The sequence below is a fragment of the Amphiprion ocellaris genome, chromosome 15 (assembly GCF_022539595.1).
Source record: "Amphiprion ocellaris isolate individual 3 ecotype Okinawa chromosome 15, ASM2253959v1, whole genome shotgun sequence".
In the NCBI taxonomy this organism is placed as follows: domain Eukaryota; kingdom Metazoa; phylum Chordata; class Actinopteri; family Pomacentridae; genus Amphiprion; species Amphiprion ocellaris.
Genome location: NC_072780.1, coordinates 11318871 through 11344600, shown reverse-complemented (window position 1 = coordinate 11344600; position 25730 = coordinate 11318871). Strand labels below are relative to the sequence as shown.

The window sequence follows — 25730 nt, the reverse complement described above, 5'->3', positions numbered from 1 at the left end:
AAACATTATTCTGTGGCGCTTTTAACCATAGACTGCATAAGTAAATAAATGTATACATTTTTATATGCTTTCAACAGGTCATAGACATCTAAAATGTGATCCTGATTACACATTGTAAAATGTCCAAACCCAGAAATTTGGAAACTACTGGTTTACCCTTCAACAGTGTTTTGGATTTTAAACTTGGCTATATTCTTCACTGTGGAAAATCATCCTCACAGTAACTAAAGCTCTCAAATAAATGTAGCGGAGCAGAACGTAAAATATAGCCTTCTGAAATGTATTGAAGTGGAAGCATGAAGTAGTAAAAAATGGGACAATTCTAGTCAAATACAAGGAACTCAAAATTCTATCACTAGAGTAAATGTACTGAGTAAGTTTCCACCACTATAGTATGCATGGTACTATAATTGGGTCCTCCTTGCTGTGGACATGTTTATCGTGGATAAAAATCCATCCATTATCTACACACTGTTTAATCCTCAGGATTAAGCTACACAGGGTTACACAGAGAGACAAAAAATCACACTCACATTCACACCCACAGGCAATTTAGAATTATCAATTGACCTCAGCATGTTTTTGTACTGTGGAAGGAAGCCGGAGTACTAGCAGAAAACCCACGCATGCACAGGGAGAACATGCAAACTCCATGCAGAAAGATCCCAGGCCCATGCTAGGACATGAACCGGGGATCTTCTAGGTGTAATGCAACAGCGCGAACCATTGAGCCACTGTGCAGCCTTGGATAAAAATCTAATACTCTAAATAGATTTTTTTGAAAAGAGTCCCTCTGGGAGCTTTTACGTTGAAGTATATGTAGATTCAAATGCTTAGAATGTTTGTATTTTACATGTTGATATTTTTTACATATTTAAAGACTTGAATCCTTCTTCTTCCAACAGGTGAAAGTATGAGTGCATGCCTTCAGAGCCCTGTCTGGTATTTGGCGCTATCTAGTGGCAGCAGCTGGAAAACAAATATTACAATCATATTTACTTCTTCATATTACAGGAACATTTATTTATCAGCTGCTTGTTATTTTTTGTCAATTCTCTTCTGCTAAGCCTAAAACAATGCTAAATTTACAGAAACCCTCAAGGGCTTTTCTTACCAATCTGATGCTAAATGTAACTTTAATGAGCATTAAAGCTGCTGTGAATAAATACCTCACCGAGATTTAGAGCAGTGCTGTAGAGAATATTGGGAATTAGCTCTGTTACGTGCACTGCACTTGCCTACAACAAGATCTACAACAGCCTTCTTTCTACCACACACCCCTCCATCACCACCACCACCATACATACATACAAAACACAGACAACACCCCGTCTTCAGACCAGACCTCGTTGCCTAGCAACGCCCTGCCAAGTGGCCCAGGGGGCGGGAACAAGGCACTTGGCTTCTGCAGTAATTACAGTGCATGTGTGTGTGTGTGTGTGTGTGTGTGTGTAAGTTTCTGACCCACCACAGGTGTGAGTGCATGTGTGTAGTGTCACTGTGAATACATGCTTGGACAACCAGCACTCCCATGAACAAGACAAAAACAACATACATACCCACACTCACATACAGAGAAACCATGTGAGTATAAAGTGACCTGTAGGCTACATGTGCAGCCATGTCTAAATCAGGGAATCTCTCTTCAGGCCTCTGATAAGAAAAGTCAAATTTTAGAACATAATAACACTCAAACCATATTTATAAAATCCATTCATCAAGATCCAAGTTACATATTATAGTCTCAAAATGTTGAAATCATGAATTTGGACCCCAGTTTTCCCATTTTTACATATTGTGAGAAAAACAAAGAAACTAATAGTATTTCTTAGTGAGACAGTGATGCTGTATTGCCTTAGCTGGCAGCCTATAAGGATAAATATTTCCCTAGCGTGCCAGAGGCATATCCTCAGTTGGCTGCCCACTAATGATGTTTTCTGCTTGGTGAACCAGGGCTGTGGCTAAAGTTGCCGGGCAGGAGAAGCCTCCTGCCTGGGACCAGACAGGCCCATGATGCCAACACGTCACTCATTTTGCAGGGATGGATTTAAAACACGATTTCCCATTGAGGCAGGGTTCGTCACATGAGTGGGAGACCTCGCTTCTGTTCCAGACTGTTACACAAGCAACAAACTTCTGTGCTATTGCTGCTACTGCAAGAAGTAATTGTTATTTTGTCTCCTGCTCACTTCCTTCTGAAGATCCATGACTCAGTCCTTGGTGTGAACCCAATGCAAATGCACTTGCTGAGCAGTGCCAGTGTCACTTTTTAGCTAGAAATTATTATGATGAGGCTACTTTTTCCTTTTATGCTTAGCGACTACATCTGAATTCTAGATAAAACAGCTGGATTGCTTCATATTACTTGTCAAAACAGAAAACAGTCATTAATGCATCATTAAACAGGTTGATATGTGAATATCAGTGTAAAACTGATCACAATTTTCACTATAATTCAATAGCCCATTCCAAAGTACTTTACTATATGTTTGTTTTTCACCCATTCACCCACACAAACTTACACACCAGTGGTGGCAGAACTGCAATAGAAGGCATCTGCCTCCCATTGGGAACAACTTCAGGTTCAGTGTCTTACCAAAGAATATTTCTGCACGTGGAATTAATTAGAAGATGCATTTGCCCAATTATCAGTTGCCTGTCTTGATGATAAAATATTATGCAATAGTAAAAGATAACCAAAAGCAATTAATTTGCCAAGCCAAATTTGCAAATTGAGACATCTTATTTCCAATCAAAAATCTAAAACCCCGTAAGCATTCAGTTTACTGTAAGAAAATAAGAAAATACTCACATTTAAGAAGCTGGAGCCTGCTAAATTTTGGCACTGTGGTTAAAAAGTGCTGCATGTGAATTTTCTGTTATTTAGCTGATAAATAGTAAAAGCTATAATGCATATCACAAAAAAGAAAAGAGAGTGTTGTAAGACAACATACATGTGTTTCAAGGCGAATAAGGAGCAGGAGTAGCAAATCCAGGTAATTCTAAAAGAGAAGAAAGAAATAGAAATATTTACAATGTCCAAATGTGCAATCGTTTACCTGAGAATGTGTAAATTAACATAGCATATGGTGTAAACAACTTGAGATGTTGATGTTGCACTGACTTTAACAGAACACGAATGTTAGATAATACCATGGACAGTATAGACAGTTTGTGGTTTGTTTTTTTAATGGTCTAGTCATTGCTAATTAATTCACAATTTAGGGGCAAAATTAGTAATAATGTCAAATCAACAAGAATATTTAGCGAACAGCAGCAAACAATTCAAGCTAGCTAGTGCTACAGCAAGCAAATATAGCATAATGTTATTAGCTTAACATAATATTAGCTAGCTAGCTACTGCCACAGCATGCTAATATGGCGTAGCAATACTAGCTTAAGCTAAAGTCAGCTAGGTAGCTATCAAAATATATTAAAACATTATTAGTTTAAAATAATGTTAACTTGCTGACCTTTGAGACTGCTAATAATACATTTTTACTGCAGGTTAGCTTCTGTGTTACAGTACTAGATGTCAATGTGTATCGGAAATCTAAATTAGCATGGCTGAAGTTCTGAAAATCATTCATGTCCATTAGGGGCATTTTCCCTCAAAAGTCCTACTCCTACACTTTCACACATTACAGTAAAGATTTTTGTTATTTTTGTTCAGCCTGATAGGTAGCCCTCCACGTGACAGTAAATAAAAGCTTGTATAAATCACACAAGTGTATTTTGCACTGTCCCACCAGTAAATTATTTCAATATTATTAGATTGGTCATCCAAGAAAAGCCTGGAATCGAAAATTGACTGATTCAATATGTAGTAATACAATAACTTATTATCTAATAAAATTAAATGCAGATAATATGAATGAGCTAGATATCAATTAATTATTTTTTCAGCTTATACAGTTGACTAAAGATGTGGGACTGGAAAGGAAAAGCCATAAATAAGGTAAGTAAATACAAAGTTTTCTTGCTGTTGTTTTCATGGAGGCAACATTGTTACATTTTATTGGTAGCAAATCGTTTTCCAAACCAATTAAAGCTAAATTACGTTTATGTTCCTCTGAAACTGACACACACCTCCCTTTCCCGTTCGCCCAACCCCCCATAACACTGAAGTCGCCGCCCTTCCCTCTCGCTCTCACACCAACATGACTACTAACAGCGCCGCTCCAACCAGACCGAGGCGCCGGAGCATCATGGGAGCTGTAGTCCGGTCCTCCCTAGTCTGTTCGAGAAGGCGAGGCTTCACCAAAATACAACTCCCATCTCGACCCTCGCACGCCGAGACCCGTCGTCCAATCTGAATATGTGGGAGGAGCGCGTCCGCCCACAAAAGCCACAGCTATCTCCCCGTATCTCCCCCTTAAAAAAAAAAAATCAATTGTGCACGAAAAAAAGGGGGAACACGCTCAAAATACAAACACTGGTGACGGTTTATTTTCGGTGCACGACGGACGGCGACGAGGCGTCCGCGCGTCGTGCGGCGAGAGAAACGGCGGCTGACAGGCAGGGAAGCAGCGAGGAGGGTGTTGTCCTGATGCTTAAATGGAAGTGGGTGGGCCTCTACGGTCACACACTGCCAACTTCTCTGTGGATATCATCCTGACAAGCGCCAATTTGCTCGTTTATGGACTTTCTATCCGGTAAAAGAGACGCACAGCGGGGGAAGCGAGGGGCCCGACGGACCGGGGACGGTCACTGCGCGCCGTGTTATCCCCCGTTATTTGGGGCTGCTTGATTGTGCCCGCGCTTGGCACCGCCCTTCCTGGCCGGTGGGTGGTTTCGTCAAACGGGCAGATCCGCCACGGCCCAGAGCCGAACATATAGGCCGTCCTCCGCCTCTGTACCCGGCCGGCCTTCTACCGTGAACTACACACTCTCCTTCTCGGTATATTAATGCGTTATGAGTGGTAGGTACCCTCCCCCCTCTCCGTCTCCACCCCTCTCTCCCTCTCTCTATCCGTGTGACAGATAGGAGGATCCATGCCCCCTTTGATATTGATGATGAGGTTACTGGTTTCTCCTCTGCCTTTATTGATCACCTTTGTTGTGCTGTTTCTGCTCTATGCTCAGGTTTTGTTGACAGGACGTGCAAAGTGCTTGCTTCCTCTTGGACTTGCTCACTTAACACTCAGGGGGATGATATAATAACTGAAAATATTCCAACATTTGGCTCTCTTTCCGCAGACTCCAAGAAGGAATCATCTGGAACTGAAGGAGGGAAAGCATCTAAAAGGGGGAAAAGTTCTGGATCGCAGGTAAAAGCAAAAGAAACAGGAGTTTGCTGTAGTTCATTACTTTTGCCTGCCCCTAGGCCAAAAATGTACTCCCTCCCTCTCAGCCAGCCAGCTAGCCAGACACCTCTGGGGGCGTTTCTCTGGTGAATTCCACTTCCTACTTCTGTGCAGCCCTGCTGAGAGCCAACCCAAAGCCTCATGAATAGGCTTATACGGCTGTCACACTTCAACCGCTGCACTTTTGAATTGTCTCTTTGAGTTATGATCCAAATGATAGTGATAATTCCGCAAATGGGCGTATTTTAAAGACCTGCAGCTTTGGTATGTGGCTCTACAACTATGGAACTTCTATTTTTAGCAGGTTATAGAGGATGTACATATGTGTTGGGGATCAGACAGTTATTCTTGAGCGCATCTTTTGTTGTTGCATGTGTATGGCAAGCATTTCTGCTGTGTTATTTTCCATGATACTGTAGTTGTTACAAAATCCAGGCTGTTTCCCGTGCGCTTTTGAGAGGTGTATAGCATTAAAAATTTGCCTGCGACCTAGTTCCTTTGAAAGGGAGGAGAGAGAGAGAGCGAGAGAAGGCGGCATTTTCTTCCAGTGTTCTGAGAAAAGAGAAATGTGGCTCTCACACGCCCACCCACTCGCTTCCTGTAATACCGCCCACTTCCACTGACAGCTCTCTCTGTTTCTCTCAGCTTTTTGTGTTTCTTTTTTCTGCACCATGTTTCTCCCCACCCCTTACTCTTATTCTTCCTCTTCTTCATTTTAAATTGTCCATTGTGTGAGCGAGCGTTACGATTCTTGCTCATCCCTTCCCTGTAGCTTTTTATACTTGCATGTACTTTTTTGTTTGTGTACGTATGTGAGCTCTCTGGTGTGTTTCCGTCTGCCTCTCACTCTGACTCGCTTCTTCGCCTCCTCTGCCTTGTCACTCCTGTTTAACCGTTCCTCTCTCTGCCCCTCCCGTCCATCACTCTTCCACCCTTTTTCCGACTCTGTCTCCTCCAGGATTCCTCTCAGCCCTCTCCGTTGGCTCTGCTGGCGGCCACCTGCAGTAAGATCGGAGGGCAGGGGGGAGCAGAAGGGGCCCAGGTCCAAGCAGGGGCCCAGCAGATCCAGGTCCAGGCTGGTCAGATCCAGTTGCAGGCCGGTCAGCTCCAGGGTCAGATAGTGGTGGACACAGCTGGGGGTCAGACCCTGGTGCCCCAGCAGCTGGAACTGGTCCCAGCTCAGTTCACGGGGAACGGCTGGCAAATAATTACAGCGGCGCCTGCTATGGCCAAGGAGAACGCCAGTCAACCTGTTGCTGTGACGGTGGCCACCACTTTGGCTAATGACAGCTCACCTGGTGGACGCAAGGTGAATAACAATTGGGAAACAGTGGGTCTCATTTTGTTTTTTTAAATTAATTTTGAATTTTTACCTGTTTAACTGTATCACTGCTCCTTTTCTGCAGGTGAAGGCAGTAGGTGGGACCAACAGTGCTGCAGCCAATCAGCAGCAACAGCAGCAGCAGCAGTTCCAGATCATCCAGGTTCAGAACCTGCCCACTGCTGGGGGCGGGGTCCAGTATCAGGTCATCCCTCATCTACAGACTGCAGATGGACAGCAGATCCATATCAGCCCGCAGACGGCCTCCATCGGGGCTCTACCTGAGCAGGTTCAGCTCATCCAGACCCCGAGTTCTGGCCAGACCCAGGCTATCCTGCAGCCAGCCAACCAGCAGGCCATCCTGACAAGTACAGCCAATCAGACGGTCCCACTGCAGATCCGTCCTGCACAGTCTTTCCCGCTTCAGCTGCAAGCTCTGCAAGGCTCCCAGACTCCTGTCATGACCACAGTACCCATCAACCTCGGAGGCATGACCCTGGCTTTACCTGTGATCAATAATGTGGGAGGGGGCGGGGCTGTGCAGCTTATCCAGTCAGCAGATGGCACATTCTCTGTTGCTAATGGCAACCAACTGGTGACAACAGCAGTGCCTGGGGCGGCTCCGCCTACAGCTGCAACCGCACAAGCAACAACAGTAGTACCTGAAGCTGACAGCGTGCCTGATGGGGCTCAAGTGGTTTCTGCTGGACCGGAGGGTGGATCAGCTGACATCCAAGTGCAGAGCAGTGAGCCAGACTCTCAAAGCCAGAACCAGGCCAACGGGCTGCAGAACCAGACAGATACAGCAGGAACCATCCAGCAGGTGATCGTGGGCCAAGTGGGGCACCAGTTGGTGCAGCAGATCCAGCTGCAACCCCAGGCCCAGAGTCAGGGTCAACCTCAGGGTCAGCAGCAACCTCAGCACATTCAGACTCTCCAGCTGGCCCCAGGTCAAACCCTGCAGCCCATTCAGGCCTTCCAGAACCCAGCCCAGGTCCTTATTCGTACTCCGACTCTGTCACCCTCTGGGCAGATCACCTGGCAGACACTGCAGCTGCCCGGTGGTGTTTCCCTGCAGGGTGGTCTAGGGACTGCTGTGCCACAGCAGCTCACGCTGGCCCCGGTGGCTGGTGGGACAGCAGTAGGGAGTGGAGGGCTCGTCTCCCTGAGTGGAGCGCCCTTGACCCTGAGTGCAGCCCAGATCAACCCAGGATCAGGGGTACAGACGGTCAGCATCGCAGGACTGGGCACAGCTGGGGTTCAGGTGCAGGGTGTTCCCCTCACCATCACTGGTCTACAGGGTAAGGACACAATAAGAGCGACTGTGTGAATATAAATAAGTAGTTATAACACCGTACTGACCCATGCGCTTCCACGAAATGTGGTTAATGCAGAGTGTTTGTGCAGACAACATTATGAGTCATGGTAAAAATTTGAAGCTCTTATTTTTCATGCACACTAATTTATACATTTACCTTTGAAAGCTAAATCACATGGGAATGTCCTGTTCACTGCTCTGTTGAATAGTGTGTCAGACACTGTACTCGAGGCTGTTTGGGCTTTTGTTTGTTCAGCTTGCTCTGTTGTCATATTTTCCTCAAACTGCACCACAGCCAACACAGTGCTTGCCTTTAATTACTGAGTTTACACAGTTTCAATCATTTCCAATCACCTTTCAGGTCAGCCACAAGGTCAGGATGGGGTCAAAGTTCAGTCGTCTCCTGTGACTGTCACTGTTGGCAACGTGGCATCAGGTTCATCAATGAGTCCAGACCAGCTGGGCTCCGTTCAGAGTTCTTCAGACCAGGAGGGGCCGCCTAGCAAGAGGCTTCGACGTGTCGCCTGCTCTTGTCCCAACTGCAGGGATGGAGAAGGAAGGTATGGACAGATAGAGAATATTGCATTTAGAGCAGAATGAGGTTAAACATGCAGTCATTTAGGAGACTAGTGGTCGTGTCTAAATTTTTAAGGGATATAAGTAGTGACATTGATCCAAATTGGAAGAAACTCAGAGAGAAAAATTGGCTTTTTGTTGTCTTTTTGTGATTCCCTTGTGGAACATTTTGCAGTCCACAGATGGTCCACTACAGTGATAGTAAGTTAAAGTCCCTTCCGAAGGCCTGTCACGATGAAGTAAGCAGTCAGCACCATGAAACCTTGAAACTGTGATTCATCTATGACGGTCTGAGTCTCAGCATTTGGTGGGGCTTTCTGTATTATCATTCTTCTTCAGAATCAGTTTCCTGTTCAAATATGTAAAACTAAAATTCTCCAATTTGACAACTTGCCACTGCATAATGTACAGTCAATTTACAGTGTTTGAACAAGGTCTTTGGTGAGCTGGTGTGCTTGACCTGCAGCAAATAGGAAGTCATTTAGGTAAGAAATTGTTATTTTCATGAAAAAAATAACTTCTAAGTGTGTATTTTAGACACATAGTGATGATTTTTAGGGGCTTAATAAACAACCAGAGAGGGACTTTAAAAAACAGAGGAGCTGCATCTGATTTGGTTGGTCCTTCTTAGATTTACAATCATCCATCCACTAATAATACACCGCTTAATCCTTTGTAGGGTCGCTGGGGGGGGGGACTGGAGTCTATCCTGACTTGCTGACTTAGGCCAAAGACAGGCCTATTGCAAGATCTACAATCATACATTCAGATTTTACAAACCCATTTTGATAATAGTAAAATTATTTATTACTGTCATGCTCTGACTGACAACTAGTTTGTCAGATGAACCGAACACTGTATATTTTGTATCCTAAAGTAAGAGATCTGAGCTCTCACCACAAACACTTCAAACTGGAGCTGTCATCTAAAATATACACTGAGAACATTCAGAGACCAGGCAACTGTATTCTGACTTCTTGTGAGTAATTTTTTATAAGTGTGCAGCCTGACAAAGGTGCTATTACTAAACAGAGCTTGTTTAAGGTAAATTTATCTGTATCTATATCTCTTTTGCATGTGGTGCAAAAATTAGCTTCCAAAAAAAAAGTGCTTTTTACTAAAGATTATGAACCTGAACTGAAATGCTTAAGCGAAATGAACTAATTCATATTTGTTCTGTTCCACTCATAACCTCCAGCTCATTCTAACTCAAGTGTGCGTTACAGGAACAGTGGGGACCCCACAAAGAAAAAACAGCACATCTGCCACATGGAGGGCTGTGGGAAGGTATACGGCAAGACGTCCCACCTACGGGCCCACCTGCGCTGGCACACCGGTGAGAGGCCGTTTGTGTGTAACTGGATCTTCTGCGGCAAGAGGTTCACCCGCAGCGACGAGCTGCAGAGACACCGGAGAACACACACAGGTAGGAGAGAGTAAACAGGGATGTAGGTCAGCCTGGTCACACCGGCAGAGTTGAGGTTTGCTTGAATTTGATCAAATTTGAATCCAAACTTGAGTAGCAAATTATCATCATCATCAACATCTTCAGTCTTTGAAATGTCAAAAAAATAATGAGAAAAATTAGTGATTTTTTTGTTTTGTTTGACCAGCAACTCAAACGATGCCCCAAAGATATAATATTTACAGGAAGCAATGGTGTAGAGTTACATCTAAGCCATTTTTGAAGGGTTGTTTTTATGAAAATGCTTCAAAAGAATCAATTTTGACAGTGATATATGACGGTGAAAAGCAGTAAATCCTATTCGAGAGACTTGAACAATAGAATACTGGGCTTAAAAACAGACAATTGTCAAAATAGTTGTGATTATTTTACTATTTTCTGCTCCTTTCAAATCTGTAATTTCATAATAAACAGCTTTATATAATTTTTTTTCCTTAAATGTATTTGTAATAATTATAGACCTTAATGTAATTTAGTAATTTCCAGGACTGGATAAATCTGGGGAAAAAAGAAAAGCGAGTATGGAAAAATATCTGTGTTTCTAGACTATTCTGCCCTTTCTAAAAATAAACGTATCATGCAAGCAGAATGTTTTTGATGGTGTTAGAAGCAGACAGCTAAAATGTTTACCGCTGCGTGAGAGAACACGACCCACAGCGAGCTTGATGTTGTCGAAAGCAAAGCAACAAGTGTGGCGTGTGATTGAACTTCTACTCCTACACAGAGCTGCATGCTCTACAGCTGCACGTCACAACCTGCAAACCAGCTCTGCCCCGAGAGCCTCACAACTGCACCAAATCCGGACATCCGCAACCAAATTAGCTTGAAAGCAAGTGTGGCACAATCTTTGATTTGCATACATCACAAATAACTATTTATGAGGTGCATCTGAACTTTAAAGAATCATGCAGGGATGTAGTAAAAAGTAAACAAGCTATCTTTTCTGTATATAGAGGTCATATTTTTATGGCTGTATTGTCGTCATTTCTATGGACACAGTTAATAAATGAGGGTACACAGACTCCTATGGAAATGAAATCATTAAACTTGTCAGCTAATTTTTGGTCACTTTTTTAGAAAAGATTAAAAATATGTGGAAGGACCAATATCAGAATATTTTCAGATCAGAGCTCGAGCCAATATTATTAGCCGATACTGGATATATCAGCATAAATGTTGCCTGATATGCACCCATGTGAAAACTTTATTTAGTAATTTCTTAAGTACTTTTCATTTACATAACGCAAAAAAAGATGTTTGAAGTGTCACTCCATTCCACTGGTATATATATAAAAATTAATATTGGCATCGGCCCTAAAAAGTCAGTATGGTTAGGGGTTTGGTGCTTTTTTGTTTTATAATTCAGTATTTTGAAGTCAAATACGTGTACAGATATCCTTGTATGGGGTGACAGTGACAATATAGTTTCACATCAAAAATAGAATTATTTATTTTTTAAAAACAAAACATGTCCTGGAAAAGGAAACATTGGAACTGAAATATTTGTATTTGACAAAATTGGATTGGCAGTGAAAAAAAATATTAGGCACTGTGAAATAAGTTCCACTGAAAAATTGAAACATTGTCACTTCTTTCTCAGTTTTTGGTTTGAGGGGAGGGGCTAGAAGCATCTGATTTACATAGAATTTGCATACCAAGGAGTTAGTCTGCCTCCTGACCCTGTCAACCGGAGCCTGATATGAGTGACGTGAACTTTATTTCCCAAACTACAAAATTATGTACCACTCTCTTTTTTCTGTTGTGGAAAGATGTCTGGATTTCCTGGTTTCTTCACCAAAAGGAAAACACTCCAGGGAAGCCTAAAATCTTTTCGCAACAGAAAATACTACCAAGTGGTGCATAGTTTTGTAGTTTGTGAAATAAAACATCACTCATGTCAGACTCTGATCGACAGGGTCGCAAAGAAGTAATATCCATCATAACAGTTTGATTTTAAAACTATCTTTTTACATGAGAAACATTCAACCGTTGGTACTCAGACGTCAAAAATACTTTAAAATAATCTACCAAAAAGTCTAGAATATTGTAATAGGAAATGTATAGGAATCCTGTCTATGTAACAGAAAAGCACGCAGTCGAAGCATATTTTTGTCACAATTGGGAGCTACCTGTAGAAAACTGGAGGTCCTCATGATGACTCTTTTTTTGTTCTGTAATCCTTCATCTTCTGTCTTTCAGGAGAAAAGCGCTTCGAGTGTCCCGAATGCTCCAAGCGCTTCATGCGCAGCGACCACCTCTCCAAGCACATCAAGACCCATCAGAACAAGAAGAGCGGTGCTGCCGTGGCAATCATCACCACTGATGACATGGAGGAAGATGCCCCTGAAGGCCTGGGCGCCTCCCCCCAGATTGTCGCTGTAGCAACCCTCTCGCGTGACTCTGACCCCGCTACGCCCACCACCTCCAATCACCTGGAGGAAGAGGAGGAGGAAGAGGAGGAGTTTGAATAGGGCGACTGACTCCTGTTTCTTTGCGGAAGGCTGACTTCCTGTTTTCTTGGAGGTCTTTGCAGGGACTGTAAAGGTGATGACTCTTCCTTTTCTTTTTTTGTTTTTTAAATTTACATCATTTTAAAAATGTTGTTCAGTCGTGACAAGGGACTCAAAAGAGACAGGATCATGCGATGAACAGAAACCGAAAAATATAAACATCACAATCTAAAAAAAATTTAAACTAACACATATAATAACAAAAATTTAGTGTATGAAAGATTAGTTTGGCGTTTATAAAATTAATCTATAATAATTCCATGTGCTGTGGAGAAAGGAATGTAAGTAGATTAGCACAAGACAGAGGGACCTGCTGAATCTAAAACCATTCAACATTGAGAGACATTTTTCTAATCGCAACAGAATCTAACTCTATGCACAAAGTTGTGTTCCTGTTTCCTACCTGTCAGACAGTGCTGAGGGTCAATCATGGTACAGGGCTGTTGAAGAGCAGTGACGGAGCAGCAGCAGTGTCGGGATGAAGCGTGTGTGAGAAAATACGGCCTGTATGAATGAGTGTGTGTTTGTGTTCCCACACTGACCTGCAGACCTACCTAATTTGAGTTTTATTCATGGTTCAGGTTTAGTCCTCAGATCAGATTCAGGTGTTGATTCCTTTGTGACCAGTCGACGAATAAACTGTTCTTGAAGGTGAAAGGGGGATAAATCTAAAAGACAGAAAGTGTAGAGAGAAAAAAAAGCACATATAAAAAGATTTATTAAAAAAAAATGCATTCCTATTGAGGCGCAGTGGCCATTAGACAAAAAAAAAGGTTTCTATAGAGAAAAACAATCTAGCTTTCTACAACTTTGTTTGTGTAGTGAAAGCAATACTATAATGACAATCCTAGTGAAACCATGTTTACATTGTCAGGGGAAGTTTTCTCTGTTAATAAAACAAGCCAGTTCGCGGTATAACGTTAGGGGGTCATCGGAAAAGCAGCGCTGCCGTCTGATCAAACCTTGTGGCTTCAACATCGCAGCTTCACAGATGGAAAACAACAAGGGGGAGGTTGTTTGTTTTTTTTGTCAGACGGAAGCACTGTCAGCGATGTTGCTTTTTTTTTGCTTTCTGTGCTCTGGTGACGACCCCTCTCCACCTCTAACCCTGCTACATGACCCCATGTACTGCAATTGCCTTAACACAAGCTGTCGTACAGAGGGAACTTCAGAGCGAGGTGGGGGGGGGATAGAGGGGAGGCTCTCCTGCATTATTAGGGGGCGACATGGAGAGCAGACCACAGCACAGGCAGGTAAAGAGAGGCAGAGCGATAGGAGCCGTGGGTGGGAGTGGGTCGGGCTATTTAGCTATGTGGATATTATGAGATGTTTCTGGTGGTGTTGCTCTGTGTTAGTTCAGTGCGTACATTCTTTTTAAATTAAAAGATAATTTTATTTTATAGGATTTATTAATTGTTTTACCACCCCCCCACCTGTCCCCAAAGTATGTTAACACACAGGACCCCACTGTGTATGGCTAATTTATTATTTATCCTTGATTCGTAATATTTGCCTTTTGCTGGACTTGTAGTTGTGTGCGTTGATTCTGAGGTTGTGTACAGCATGTTTCAGTTTTTTCGCCGTAGTGCTGCTTCTTCTCTTCTTTACTCTTCGTGCTTGTTTTCTTTTTTTCTACGTCTGACCATTGCTGTTCATTTCTTCTTCTTTTTTTTCTCTTTGCGCCATAACGTGTTTTGGAGAAAAAAATGAATAACAAAAAAGAAGAAGGAAGCAAAAAAAAGCTACTATTTGTTTAAAGTTGAAAAAGGTTGATACCAAACAAAATTTAGATGTTTTTTGGTAATATTTTGTGTGACAACCAACTTTTTTTTTCTTTGATATTTTGTAGTGACATCTCATTTGTAAATCTTTTTCTAAAGATGTTCGTCTCCATGACATTTGATAATGGGTTTTTGCCAGGTTAGCCTCAAAGGCTCCAGTTTATTGATATTTTTAAAACTGGTTTGTACAAATGTGTTATGTCAATAAAAAAAGGAAAAAAAAAAAGACAACTTCAAGCAGAAAAGATGCTTTGCCTGCATAACACTTGACAATAAAGTGATTCTTAAAGTGAGTCTTACGTTTCTCTCTCATGCTCTGGTATTTGTGTGTCTCAGTAAGACGGGAAGAGAAAATTCAGTCACCAAGTAACAACGGATGGATAACAATGTTTACACTCTGGCTGCGCTGAAACACACAGTCGATAACTCCTCTTGTTACTGGCTATTCTCTCAGCTGTGTTGTGACAGCAGCGATGATGGAGTGTGTGCACTCCCTTTGGGAACAATTACTGCTCCCAGTTACTCTTTCTGTTGCCGATTGCATCCCATTTGAGGCTGCAAAGATCAAACCTGTGACCTCCGAGTCGCAGGACAATCTGATACCACTCAAAAACCTCACACTTGTTTGGACAGATAAGAGGAGCGTAAACTGTCAAAAACATGAAAAAAAAAACCCCACCCCAAATGTAACTTAGCTGGAATCCAAATGAGGCTTGTGAGAGTTCATCGCCAGGCCACTCTGTCAAGTTCACAAAAAGCATCATAGTAGGCAGCTCACATACCTCTGACGTGTCTCTCCTTTGAAGCACTTCAAAAACACCTAAAATCTACAACCTCTCCCTGCACCCTCAGGTGCTTCTGTGGAGTTTTGTAGGTGAAGATTATTTTAATGTAATGAACTCTCAGAGCATCAGAACAAAGAGATTTTTGATGCCCACGTTTTTGTATCGTTCATTATATATTGGACCAAGAAAGGTAACCCTTTCATGCACAACATGGGTCAAAAGTGACCCAAATCCAGTGGAAAATCGGTATCTCCTGACCCGCACTACGCAATCAAAGGGTTACGAAAAAACCAAACCAATTCCAGAACCCAGAATAAAGGTATTCACCAGTGCACTGACATTTGAGTCTTGAATTAATCCAGTGTCGTTTTAAGGGCCTGGCTGTTGATTTTTAGTGTGTACATAAACTCAGAGTAATCTTTGAGTGTGCACTTAAAGAGCGACACTGATAATTAAGACATCAGTCAGAAGATTAAAGCTTCACCAGACAGCTGTGACATTTCTGTTTCTCACTCACACTGGATAATGGTACCTCACGAAGACCTGGTGACCTCAGGTTGATCTCTGAGTGTGCTTTGACTTCAGCCCTGCAGCTGATATCCCTGGTCATTACGCAGTAACGGCTAGCTGGCTTCCACGTCACCTCGGGAGCCAACAGTTCACCTGCACACCAGGTACACAGCAGCTCAAGTTCACACAACACTTGCTTGCTCAGGCTTGCCTGGAGCAACATTTTGAATAATTTTGGTACAGCATAAGATCTGTGTAGGCTTCCCTAAATGTACACCGATGCTGGGCTTGGGATTTTCCTTGCTCTGATTGCTGTGGTATAGAAGTTTGTACATGTATGTCATAAGTAAATTCTGTTCAAAATAAAATAGGTGATACTGCATAGCACCTAACATGGTGGTGCTTTTGTTACGGTTTAGGCATGTATGGCTGCCAATGGAACTGGGACACTGAGCATTTATTGATGATTTCACAGTACTCAGTCAGAAAATGATCCCACAAATAAAGCCAAAGCAGCTTTTCAGGGAGAAGAGGTGGCAGGGTCAGTCATCTGATCTGCATTTGATTGAGCTGCAGCCCACTTGTTGAGTAAAGATAGAGACCCTACAACCAGCTGAGAAGATACAAAGTGTGTGGTGATATTGAGGAGTTCAAGTCTTCAGGCAGTCACTGATTTTGCACCAGATATTACACATGACAATGATCATGAGCTGTTCTGAACCCCTAAACTTTGGACACTGTGTTAAAAAAGGCTGCATCTCAGTTGTTTCTATACTGATAAAAAGCTGAGGTTTAGCCCTTTAATCCAGTGTCCATTTTGGTACTTAATACAAAATATACTGAAAATCAGAGCCGCAGATTTAAAAATTGTGCAACTCTCCAAATACTTATGGTCTGGACTGCAACACGAAAAAACATGTCAACTTTTGCTGATTATGCCATTTATTTATTAACGTTGACAGTGAGCTGACAAAAATGCTGCAAAGTTATTCAACTTTAGAAAAATAGTTTGTATAAAAGCCTGCATCCACAACACCGGCATTAAAACATCACATCTGTCCCAGTGAACATAAAGATCAGAGATACACCAAAGAAAATGTACAACTCAAAGTGAGTACTGGCTTTAAAAAAAGAAATAAAAATCATCCCTGCATCTTATGCAGCCTTAAATCACGATATACAAAACATTAACAGTATATGTGCCTCATGTTAAGGTGACAAAAAAGACAAGCGTTTGCTTTTGTTTGTCTAGGTTGATAAAAGGTTGATCTAAACCTAAGGATGTGCATTAAAATGATTTCTACAGTACTGTGCAGCACCAGGACCTCCTCCAGTCACCAGCTGTACGAGGAGGTTCTCCCCTCTGGTCCTTTCTGTGGACTTTACTGCAGCTCCTTCTGAATGCTGCAACACAGAGAAAACAAAACATGAACTCTTGCTGCTGTGTGAATAATTCTCAGTGGGGCTGCAAATAGTTATTCTCATTCTTTATCCCTCAGTAATTTACCAATAAATCAATAAACATTTCAGTCTAAATACAAATCGCAATCATACAGAGCTCAAGATGAAAATGTTTTTCTCCAACTTACTGTCCTCAATCCAGAGATATTTAAATGTCAATGACAAGACAAGCAGAAATGCAGCGGTTTATTGTTTATTAAATAGAATATAAGACAGTAAGATTTCATTTGTAAACATCAAGCGAGGCCTATTTAGAAATGTGTGCTAGTAAAACAATCCATCCCTTAATATAGAAATATATTAATATTCATACACAGCATTCTGCTAATTTAATGCTCAGTGCAGTACCGTGCAGTCGACTGTGCATATATTCTTCTTTACCAAATTCCTAAGCTTCTCACATCATGGTAGTTTTAGGGAGATTCAATGCCAGTCTGTCATATTAGAGTGTAAAATGAGAACGAGGTGACGTACCTCTCCAAATACTCATGGACGTTGTCGTGGCCATTGTAGCGAGCCAAACCCACCAGGATGCCGGTAGCACAGCGGCCCTCCTTCTTACGACACAGACTGCAGTTACACATCCCACGACAGATGGGACACGACCACGTCTACAAAGAGAAGGTCCAAATTCAAACCAAGTATTTGGACAGTTATTCAGTAATTGTTTGTCCTCCGGGCTCTGTGCTTCAGCGCATTCAAACTGAAATCAAATATTGGATGGCGCATTTAAGTACCAAATCCCAACTTTCATTTTAGTAAAGCAAATAAAGAATGTACCCAAATGTTTATTGGAAACCACCAAACTTTCATCTCTACGTCACACTTTTGCTTTGATCTTAAGCAAGGCAAGAGCCAAGGCAGAGGTATGTTTTCAGTGCAGTTTGTTTATTTCTTTGTGTGTCACCAAGTTTACTTTTTACTGAGTAATTTTATTTCTATTATATTTATTCTGCTGCTGCTTTTAGTATTCCTGTTGCTGCTGCTACAAATGTTTGTTTATAATTACCAGAGATGAGTTGAACACAGTTTTGCTGTACCGGAATGTATCACGAAAATGAAGTTCATTCATTAATTAAAGGACAGACACCCAGGACAAATTTTATGGCAGTCAGTGGAGAGGTGGAGAATGGGCAAAGGAAGAACCTGTTAAATTTAGGTGCAGATCAGAGTCATCTGGGCAGAAAAAAAAAGACAAGCTAGGGCATTTGCCATAGTGTAGGACTGTGTTCTCGGGATGCCCTTCTAGTTTTCATTACTAAAACATATTTCTCAACTACCAATCAAATCTGAGCCACATGTGAGCTCTGTTGTGTATCAACCAAGATTGGAATGACTCACAGCTGCCCAAGAAACATTGTATTTTGGGCATTTTGTGTTAAAACAGCCCCATTACCCCCATACAGGCAGCTCTGCACTGATGTACATGTACTCAGTTAGAGCTAAGACTGAATATAGCATCTATTGTTTTAATTTAAGTTGTATGTGAACTGTAAATTCAAAGCACTGTCCAAATACTTTGGACTATCCATCACTGCACCGGATTTTGCGCCAATAATTTTTCAGCACTGTCATTAGTATCTTGAGCTCAAAAGATAGCAGCATCAAATAAACACTTGTTGTTCTACCAAAAGAAGTGAGCAACTGCAGAAAGACAAGGACTTCATTCAATCAGATGCCAAAAAGATCCCGCACTCTGTGGGATGTTGATAAGCACATTATATAATGTTTTGTAATGTATGCATGTTAGTCCCAACTGTTTAAACACAGAAGAGGTTGACTGCCTGCCTACTTAATGCTTGTATTTAGTTTCTTTTTTTTTTTTTTTTTAATTTAGTCTGTAAAATAAATGGCAAAATGACCTGCTCACCCTTCATAGACTCCACTAGAAAACATTATTGAATTCATATTTTATGTATTCTAGGAATAAAAAAAATTGTCACTAGTTTTCAAACACCAGCTAACAGGAAAAAGTGAAAAAAATATTCTATTGTTTTATTTTAGTTCTAGCTTGGACATGGTATCTTCATGTACATGTTGACTGTGCAGTATGTACATGTATTTCCCTGTAATAAAGTTAAAGTTTCGGTAGGTGGTGCTGTTTGCTTTATGTATTTAGCTATGCTGGTTCCCACTGCTTTTGCTGACTATTCAGCTGAGCTTCTATTTAAAACAGCTGACCATTTCTGTATAAGTATTCCAAATAAAGTGTTCTAAGAACTTTGCAAAGTCCAACATGACAGGAGGGTGACAATCACGCAGGACTTTGCGATAGCTTTTTGATATAACAGCCAAAAACTGCATAAACAAAAACATTGTTTTATATGCACGCCAATGTTCATTTTTAAATCTGTCTGTAACTTGCTGTACTTTGTGAAATTAAGATGTAGATACTTTTAATAGCTTTATTTTTGCCTACTATCACTTCAGTCTCTGAAGAAACAGCGTTCACCTCGAGTTTAGCAAACCTCTCTCGTTGAGTGAAATGTTTAACATCTGTGTATTAGCACTGACCGGGTCGAGAAGCACAGTGCATACGTCCTCTCCATAGCGGTTCTTCAGACACGGTCCACAGAACTGACCCTTAGCCCCCACACAGAAACCACTGCGACACACTGTCTTGGTGTCCAGAGTCTTCTGTCTGCACTGGTGACATGAGCTGCCCTGGAAGACAACACACAAATTGTAAAAAAACAAACAAAAAAACCCCACTACTTTAGGAAAGCTGGTAATATAACACAGTTCCAACAGTACTCACATTCTCCTTGTCCCAGATCTTGTCTTTGCTGCGGTATGCTATGTTGTCCAGGTCTTCCTTGGTGATCTCATCGACTGATTTCACTATATACAGACTCCTCCTGGAAGTTTGGCTCTTCCTCTTTTTTGGTCTCTCTCCAATACGATCTTCATCCACCTGATAATTACAACCAGCACATTGCAGGTAAAGTCAAGAGAGCACAAACATAAGATTGGAATAAAACCTCACTGGTGATATGGCAAAATTTTATGCATGAGTTCCCAATGGTGATTTCTTCTGAGTTTAATTGGATCTGGGAGATTTGGAGAAAGACGACTGCGAAGAAAGTGGACCTGATGTCATGAGTGGACATATGACTTCACTTCAAGATCTGCCAAAAATGTATAATATTTGGCTAGTAAGAGTATCAGCCTGAAAGTTTGGTATGAGATATAATAATTTAGCAGTATATAATAAAAGTATACAGTACAGTTTACTCAGTCCAGATAACAATTTAATATATTGTTAATAACATCATGCTCTTCTCTTCACATCCATTAAGGCTGTATATGTGAACATGTCGGTACACAGAATGAAGTGTGAGTTGCACGTCGTACCTCCACCAGCCTTTTGATATCTACAGTCCGGGGGCTTCTGCGATTAAGCGGCTCGCTCTTTTCCTCAACTGCAAAGTTCTCAGGAGGACGAGCCTTTCGGGATGGGTTCCTCCTTTCTGGCTCAACTTCTTGTTCAAACTTGCGTTTCCGTGGCGTTGTTTTAACCGACGTTCGTTTCTTCTTCTGCAGATGAAAGCAAAGACCACGTTTGCATTTAAGAAGAGTAAAAATAGTCTCTGTCAAATCTTGCTACTCAAAACCTACACATGTACACATTTAAACAGAGTGCAAAACTTTTGTCTCCCCTTTCCTTTCCTTTGGCAGGGAGAGTAATTGCACAAACACTGTCGATGCAAGTGTGTGACATGGAGTGTTTCTCCTCAGTGTTGATCACTTTCCTTATTATTTCTTTCACTGAACACCAGGTTTCCTGCATATTTGGAACATCAGTCTTTTCTTGTTTCCTAGAGCTGCAATTGTTCCTTCTTACACAGTTTGAATTAAACCTTTTGTAAAAACTCAAATCAATGTACTGTAAAGTGCTGTAATGTTAACAGCGATAAGAGACATTTTATGTTCTGTTCATTTTCAGCTCCAAGCATATTCATTTATATATTATATGGACATGAGAAACTGATGTTGGCAGGAACGCTCACTGAATGGGTGGTGGGCAGGGTCAGGTCAGCCATGGTGCTCAGATCAGCAAACAGCTTAGCCAGCTGAAAAACAGCAGCAGAGAAAAACACAGTCAAGGACAAGAAAGCGGCTGATGTAATTTAGGTACACAGATCACACATGCTTCAAAATATGAAGAAGACACAAGAGGCTGAAAGGGTTCATTACCATGGCCTTGTTTTCCTGGATATTCTTGTCTCGTTTCTTTAGGCTCTGAGAGGGGACGTCCTCTTTATCTTCCTCTTCCTCCTCATCCTTCTCCTCATCTTGCTTCTGCTTCATTCTCTTCCTTCCCATGGATCTCTGTGAAGGAGGATTTTGTTTGACTGGCTTTTTGGCACTTCTTTTTAGTGAGTCCTGTTTGGGGGATGACAATCTTTTGACGGGAAACCTGAGGAGGAAAAATTTGAAAAAAAAAATTAGAATTCACTCACTGAAGAATCAACACAGCTGTCATGAAACAGGCAGGAATTTCCTTAAGATTCTTGTAAAGTGGGAAAAAGAACAAACACACTGTCAAACAAGCTGAATGTGTTGCCAATTAATGTTTAAAAAGTTAAATAATAGTGCGTTTATATTTCTGCCTCATTAGGATTCAAGGTAGACACATCAACAGTGATTGAAGAGTGGTAAAGAGTACAATTTCATGCTTATGTTCTTTTTTTAAGTTCTTTCAATCAGTTACTGCTTATTTACTCATTCACACACCTCAGGGCTACTAAAAGACTCCTCCTCTTTGGTGGTGAGGCCTCCTCGCCATCAGAGTAGAAGCCTGTGTCCACATCACTGTCCTCTGAACCCATCACCTGCCAGACAAATAAAAAAGCATGCAGGTTGATAATTTGGCTGCAATATCACAAATACTTTTACACCTTAACATTGTAGGAAATAATTCATACCTTGTTCTTCAGCTGTTGGTTTAAACATTCTCTGCCCTCTTCTTCCTCATCCTCGCTGAAACCTTCAAACTCCTCCTCGCTGTCCGACTGGCTGAACAGACGAGCCAGCTCAGCCGTTATAAACTTGGATTTGAAACATGGAGCCTGTTAGCAGAAACAACAAGCATCAAATTAATGTTGGTTTGATAAAATAGATTGTATGTAGTCCAGTGTTATCATCACAACCCCAAAACTGAAAGTATGAATTCAACCAATAAATATTTAAAGGTTATTAACAATGTGAATATACTGTTTTTCTTAATAATGCACATTCACAGCAGATATCAGAGTGACACATGAGAAGCTCTACTTTATGGGTCATTTATTAGTCAGACTGCCTGAGGTTATTCATGTGATCATTACTTCCATCAGTTTGTACATGCTACCCCAGAGGGAGCCCCATTCCACCAGTGGACATCCTTCACCACGAAAGAAAATTGTGAGAAAAATGAATTTTGTTCAGCTATATCACTACCACAGGTTGCCAGAATTACCAGAATTGAGGCTGGCTGTCCCTGATATAAACTCCCCTTCTTTTATTTTCTCAAACTAAAGCCCACAACACCCTTATCAGCACAGTCCTACTGAAACGTGGCAGCACATTTAAAACCAGCGACAAGGTGAAGTGGAAAAGGAACACACACTTAACTCCTGTGTTCTGCAGATATTAGCTTGACTTCCTCATTGTTTGAGGTCCCACAGATCCTACTGCTGTTTGTGTAACAGATAAATAAATCATACAAACTTTTTTTCCTTCACATTTTTTCCCCATTTCTTCTGACCTACGTTTTAATTTGGCACCTGTCACATAAAGTGATGAATGTAATCACATACAGACTTTCAGGGATGTGGGCGGTGTTTGTTGTGTTAACACGACTACAAACCAACATAGATGTAGAGCATACAGATTTGGAAAGAATTATTAGACTACTGTGAATACTGTTTTCTGCCTCATCCTTTGCAGTTCTTGGTGAAGCCATACTGACACTGTTTTGCTCATTTCTTTAGCATCTCTCTTTATTAACCACCACGATGACCTTCCCAACCTCCAGGAACTGTTGGGTGACTTTACATATACAAAATAACAACCATACAAAATACTGGTGACCACAAATAAAAAAATGTTTTGAGCCATCTAGTGTGAATTTTACCCCCCCCCCCCATTTCAGTACATTATATCTTTAAACATATTTTACTGCATGTATTGAAATTTTATAAGACCATTTCATAAGTGTAAATTTCTACTAGCAGGCTTTATGAACATGACATTGGTTCAAAATGACCTTTTAAGCAGTTACCAGAAAATTGTGACATATCATATATCATATTGGACAACCCAGTGGTAAGTCGTTTTTTTGGCATGCCTTTATGGTGACAAAACCACGTTTTTCAGACCCTTTCTCAGTTTTTGACTACTATATGAGAGGATATAATATGCAAATGGGTGACACTGAGGTATGCTGTGTCTGATCCATGTCCCACATATCTGCTGAAACATCCCCTCTAGCTTCAGGGGTGCTGACCTCTGACTTTACAGGAACTTTATCCACCCACCAAACTCCTGGACAAAACACTGAAGCCACACTCTTTCACTCGGACCTTAACGTTTTGGCATAAACCCAAAATGTGCCACAACAGTGACGCTTATGTGTAAACTCGCTGGTTAACCAGGTCGAAATAAAAACGGAATACCACCTTGAACTAGCTTAAAACCACAATCAACAGTCAGTTTGTTTAGTAAATACATCCTATTTTTTACAGATTCGCGTCGACCAAACCGACAAAGACAGCCCTAACAGTGCTCATTTTGACACAGTATGACTTTTCCTTACCGTAAATTCGGGCTGGGGAAATAAAAACACATTTTCACGCCCTGCTTAGCCGCTTACCTTTGACGTGAGAGTCATTTTTGTCCGTTTTCCGTCGAACATACGGTTTTATCTCGTAGCATGAAACACGGCGAGTACAGAGGCGGATTTAAAAAGTTAACCGCTAGAAGTCCGTTCGGCACAAAAGTAGGGGTGTTATCGTTGGTGGACTTATAGAGAAATGCAAAGTCCTATCAAGTAGCTGTAAATGCCAGACTCCAATAAGGATTTTCAGAATTAGAAACACCTTCGCTCGCTTGTAGATAAGGTGTGGGAGTTTCTCACTCTCCTTAGTAATAGTCTTTCTTCTGCTTTCCCCCTTGTACTCACAATGGTCCAGTCCGAGCTTTCGCGCGAAAACGACACATGGGCGTGTTCTCTGTATGTGGGCGTGGCCTGAGGCTCCTGTGAATGAAGGTTCCTATTATATAGAGATGTACTGAATAGTGTGAAGATAAAATCCATTTTTTTCTTTGTAAATCTAGGAGAATATTATTTTGCCAGGTATTGCTCAGAAAAACAAAATCGCATAACATATGAAAACGCAGTGCCCAACAGAAAAGCAATAGGATACAAGTATGATACATTACTGAAAATAACAGCTAGAGTAGAAAAGTAATGACCAACATTGGCAATGATTCTGAAGTAGTAAAGTAATATCTCACACAATAATGAAATATTGCACATGAAATCGAAACACAAGAAATTGTAATATTGCACCTACTACTGCTACTGGTTGAATGTGGTTTAATGGCACATTCACTAAAATACAGCAGTTAATTACAATTTTGAGGTACTTGTACTCACTGTTCCCTCTAAACTGCGCGCGTGCGTAATTGCGCACTGATGACACGGTCCCCACGCACAGAAAATCTGCGCTGCGCACAAAAAAAAAATCCAACCTAAATTGTAAATAAAATAAACACGTAACAATTCATTCAGTGCTATTTTTCAATGTGAGTCAGTGAGTGACCGGTGACTGGCTGCTGCAGCCAATGATGCGATTCACATACGTATTTACCATAGAGTGTATATAATGGTATTTACGCAGCTAATCAACGTCAGGCGTCCTTATGCGTAGCTACCGTTGTTGTCATAGATATGAATGAGTAGATAGGACACGCCCCTTTGAGCTGCGTGCTACAGCGAGGCTAAGCTAGTGGGGGCAAAGTTTCAGTGCATTCCGTTGATGTAAACGGCGTGAAAACGGAAACAAGTATGCCGGCTCACTGTGCTGCATATAATTACACACTACGTCGTACGATTGAGACAGGCAATCTGAGGACTGAAATCTTCTAAGTTCCTGAGTAGTTCTCTGTTAGTTTGAACCTTCAGACACTCTGAGGACTGAAAACCTAAAAGTTCTTCAGTAGTTCTCTGTTAGTTTGAACATTCAGACACTCTGAGGACTGAAATTTTAAAAGTTTCTCAGTACTTCTCTGTTAGTTTGAACTTTCTGGTTAACAGAAGCCTTAAAACTTGTGACCATGAGTCTTGATTTCACATTTAGACCATCCATCTGAGTTCTTCTCAGACCTTCACCTGCGGGTTTTTTAGAAATCCTCAACAAACTTTGATTGTCTTCACTGAACAGTAAAGTTTGTGGAGATCAGAAGGTAACATTAGTTTGATCCATGCCTTCAACTACTAGTAGACTTGGATCTGGAAAGCAGTTTTCTGAAATGAGTTCTTAGTAAATCTGTCCACAATCAAACCAAGAACATAGAAAGAGGAAATGTTTGAAGAAACAACTTGATGTTTTTGTTTCAGACTAGAAAATGCTTTAAGACTTTTATCTGTTGTTGCTCTTTTTGATCGTTTTATTGTCTCTTCTGTTTAATTTGATCTTCTAAAGTCTAACT

General features: G+C 41.3%; 2 protein-coding genes across 3 annotated transcripts; one reads left to right on the top strand and one right to left on the bottom strand.

Moving 5' to 3' along the window:
- The first annotated feature begins 3786 nt into the window (after nucleotides 1-3786).
- sp4 (sp4 transcription factor) lies at nucleotides 3787-14570 on the top strand. Of its 2 annotated transcripts, XM_023278071.3 has the most exons (7): nucleotides 3787-4922; nucleotides 5200-5270; nucleotides 6265-6615; nucleotides 6713-7928; nucleotides 8307-8505; nucleotides 9748-9947; nucleotides 12186-14570. In XM_023278071.3, the coding sequence occupies exons 1-7, from the start codon at nucleotides 4916-4918 to the stop codon at nucleotides 12455-12457; spliced, it is 2316 nt and encodes a 771-aa protein (XP_023133839.2). In that variant the 5' UTR covers nucleotides 3787-4915; the 3' UTR covers nucleotides 12458-14570. The 2 variants fall into 2 exon arrangements, with proteins under 2 accessions (XP_023133839.2, XP_023133840.2); XM_023278072.3 differs by lacking the exons at nucleotides 3787-4922; nucleotides 5200-5270 and adding an exon at nucleotides 5289-5570.
- Nucleotides 14571-16496: 1926 nt separating this feature from the next.
- cdca7b (cell division cycle associated 7b) lies at nucleotides 16497-24147 on the bottom strand. Its single transcript, XM_023278077.3, has 10 exons — nucleotides 23890-24147; nucleotides 21962-22105; nucleotides 21771-21868; nucleotides 21231-21453; nucleotides 21044-21106; nucleotides 20388-20570; nucleotides 19792-19947; nucleotides 19548-19697; nucleotides 17508-17644; nucleotides 16497-16976 (listed from the first exon to the last, which is right to left on the bottom strand). The coding sequence occupies exons 1-10, from the start codon at nucleotides 23929-23931 to the stop codon at nucleotides 16955-16957; spliced, it is 1218 nt and encodes a 405-aa protein (XP_023133845.2). The 5' UTR covers nucleotides 23932-24147; the 3' UTR covers nucleotides 16497-16954.
- Nucleotides 24148-25730: the final 1583 nt, after the last annotated feature.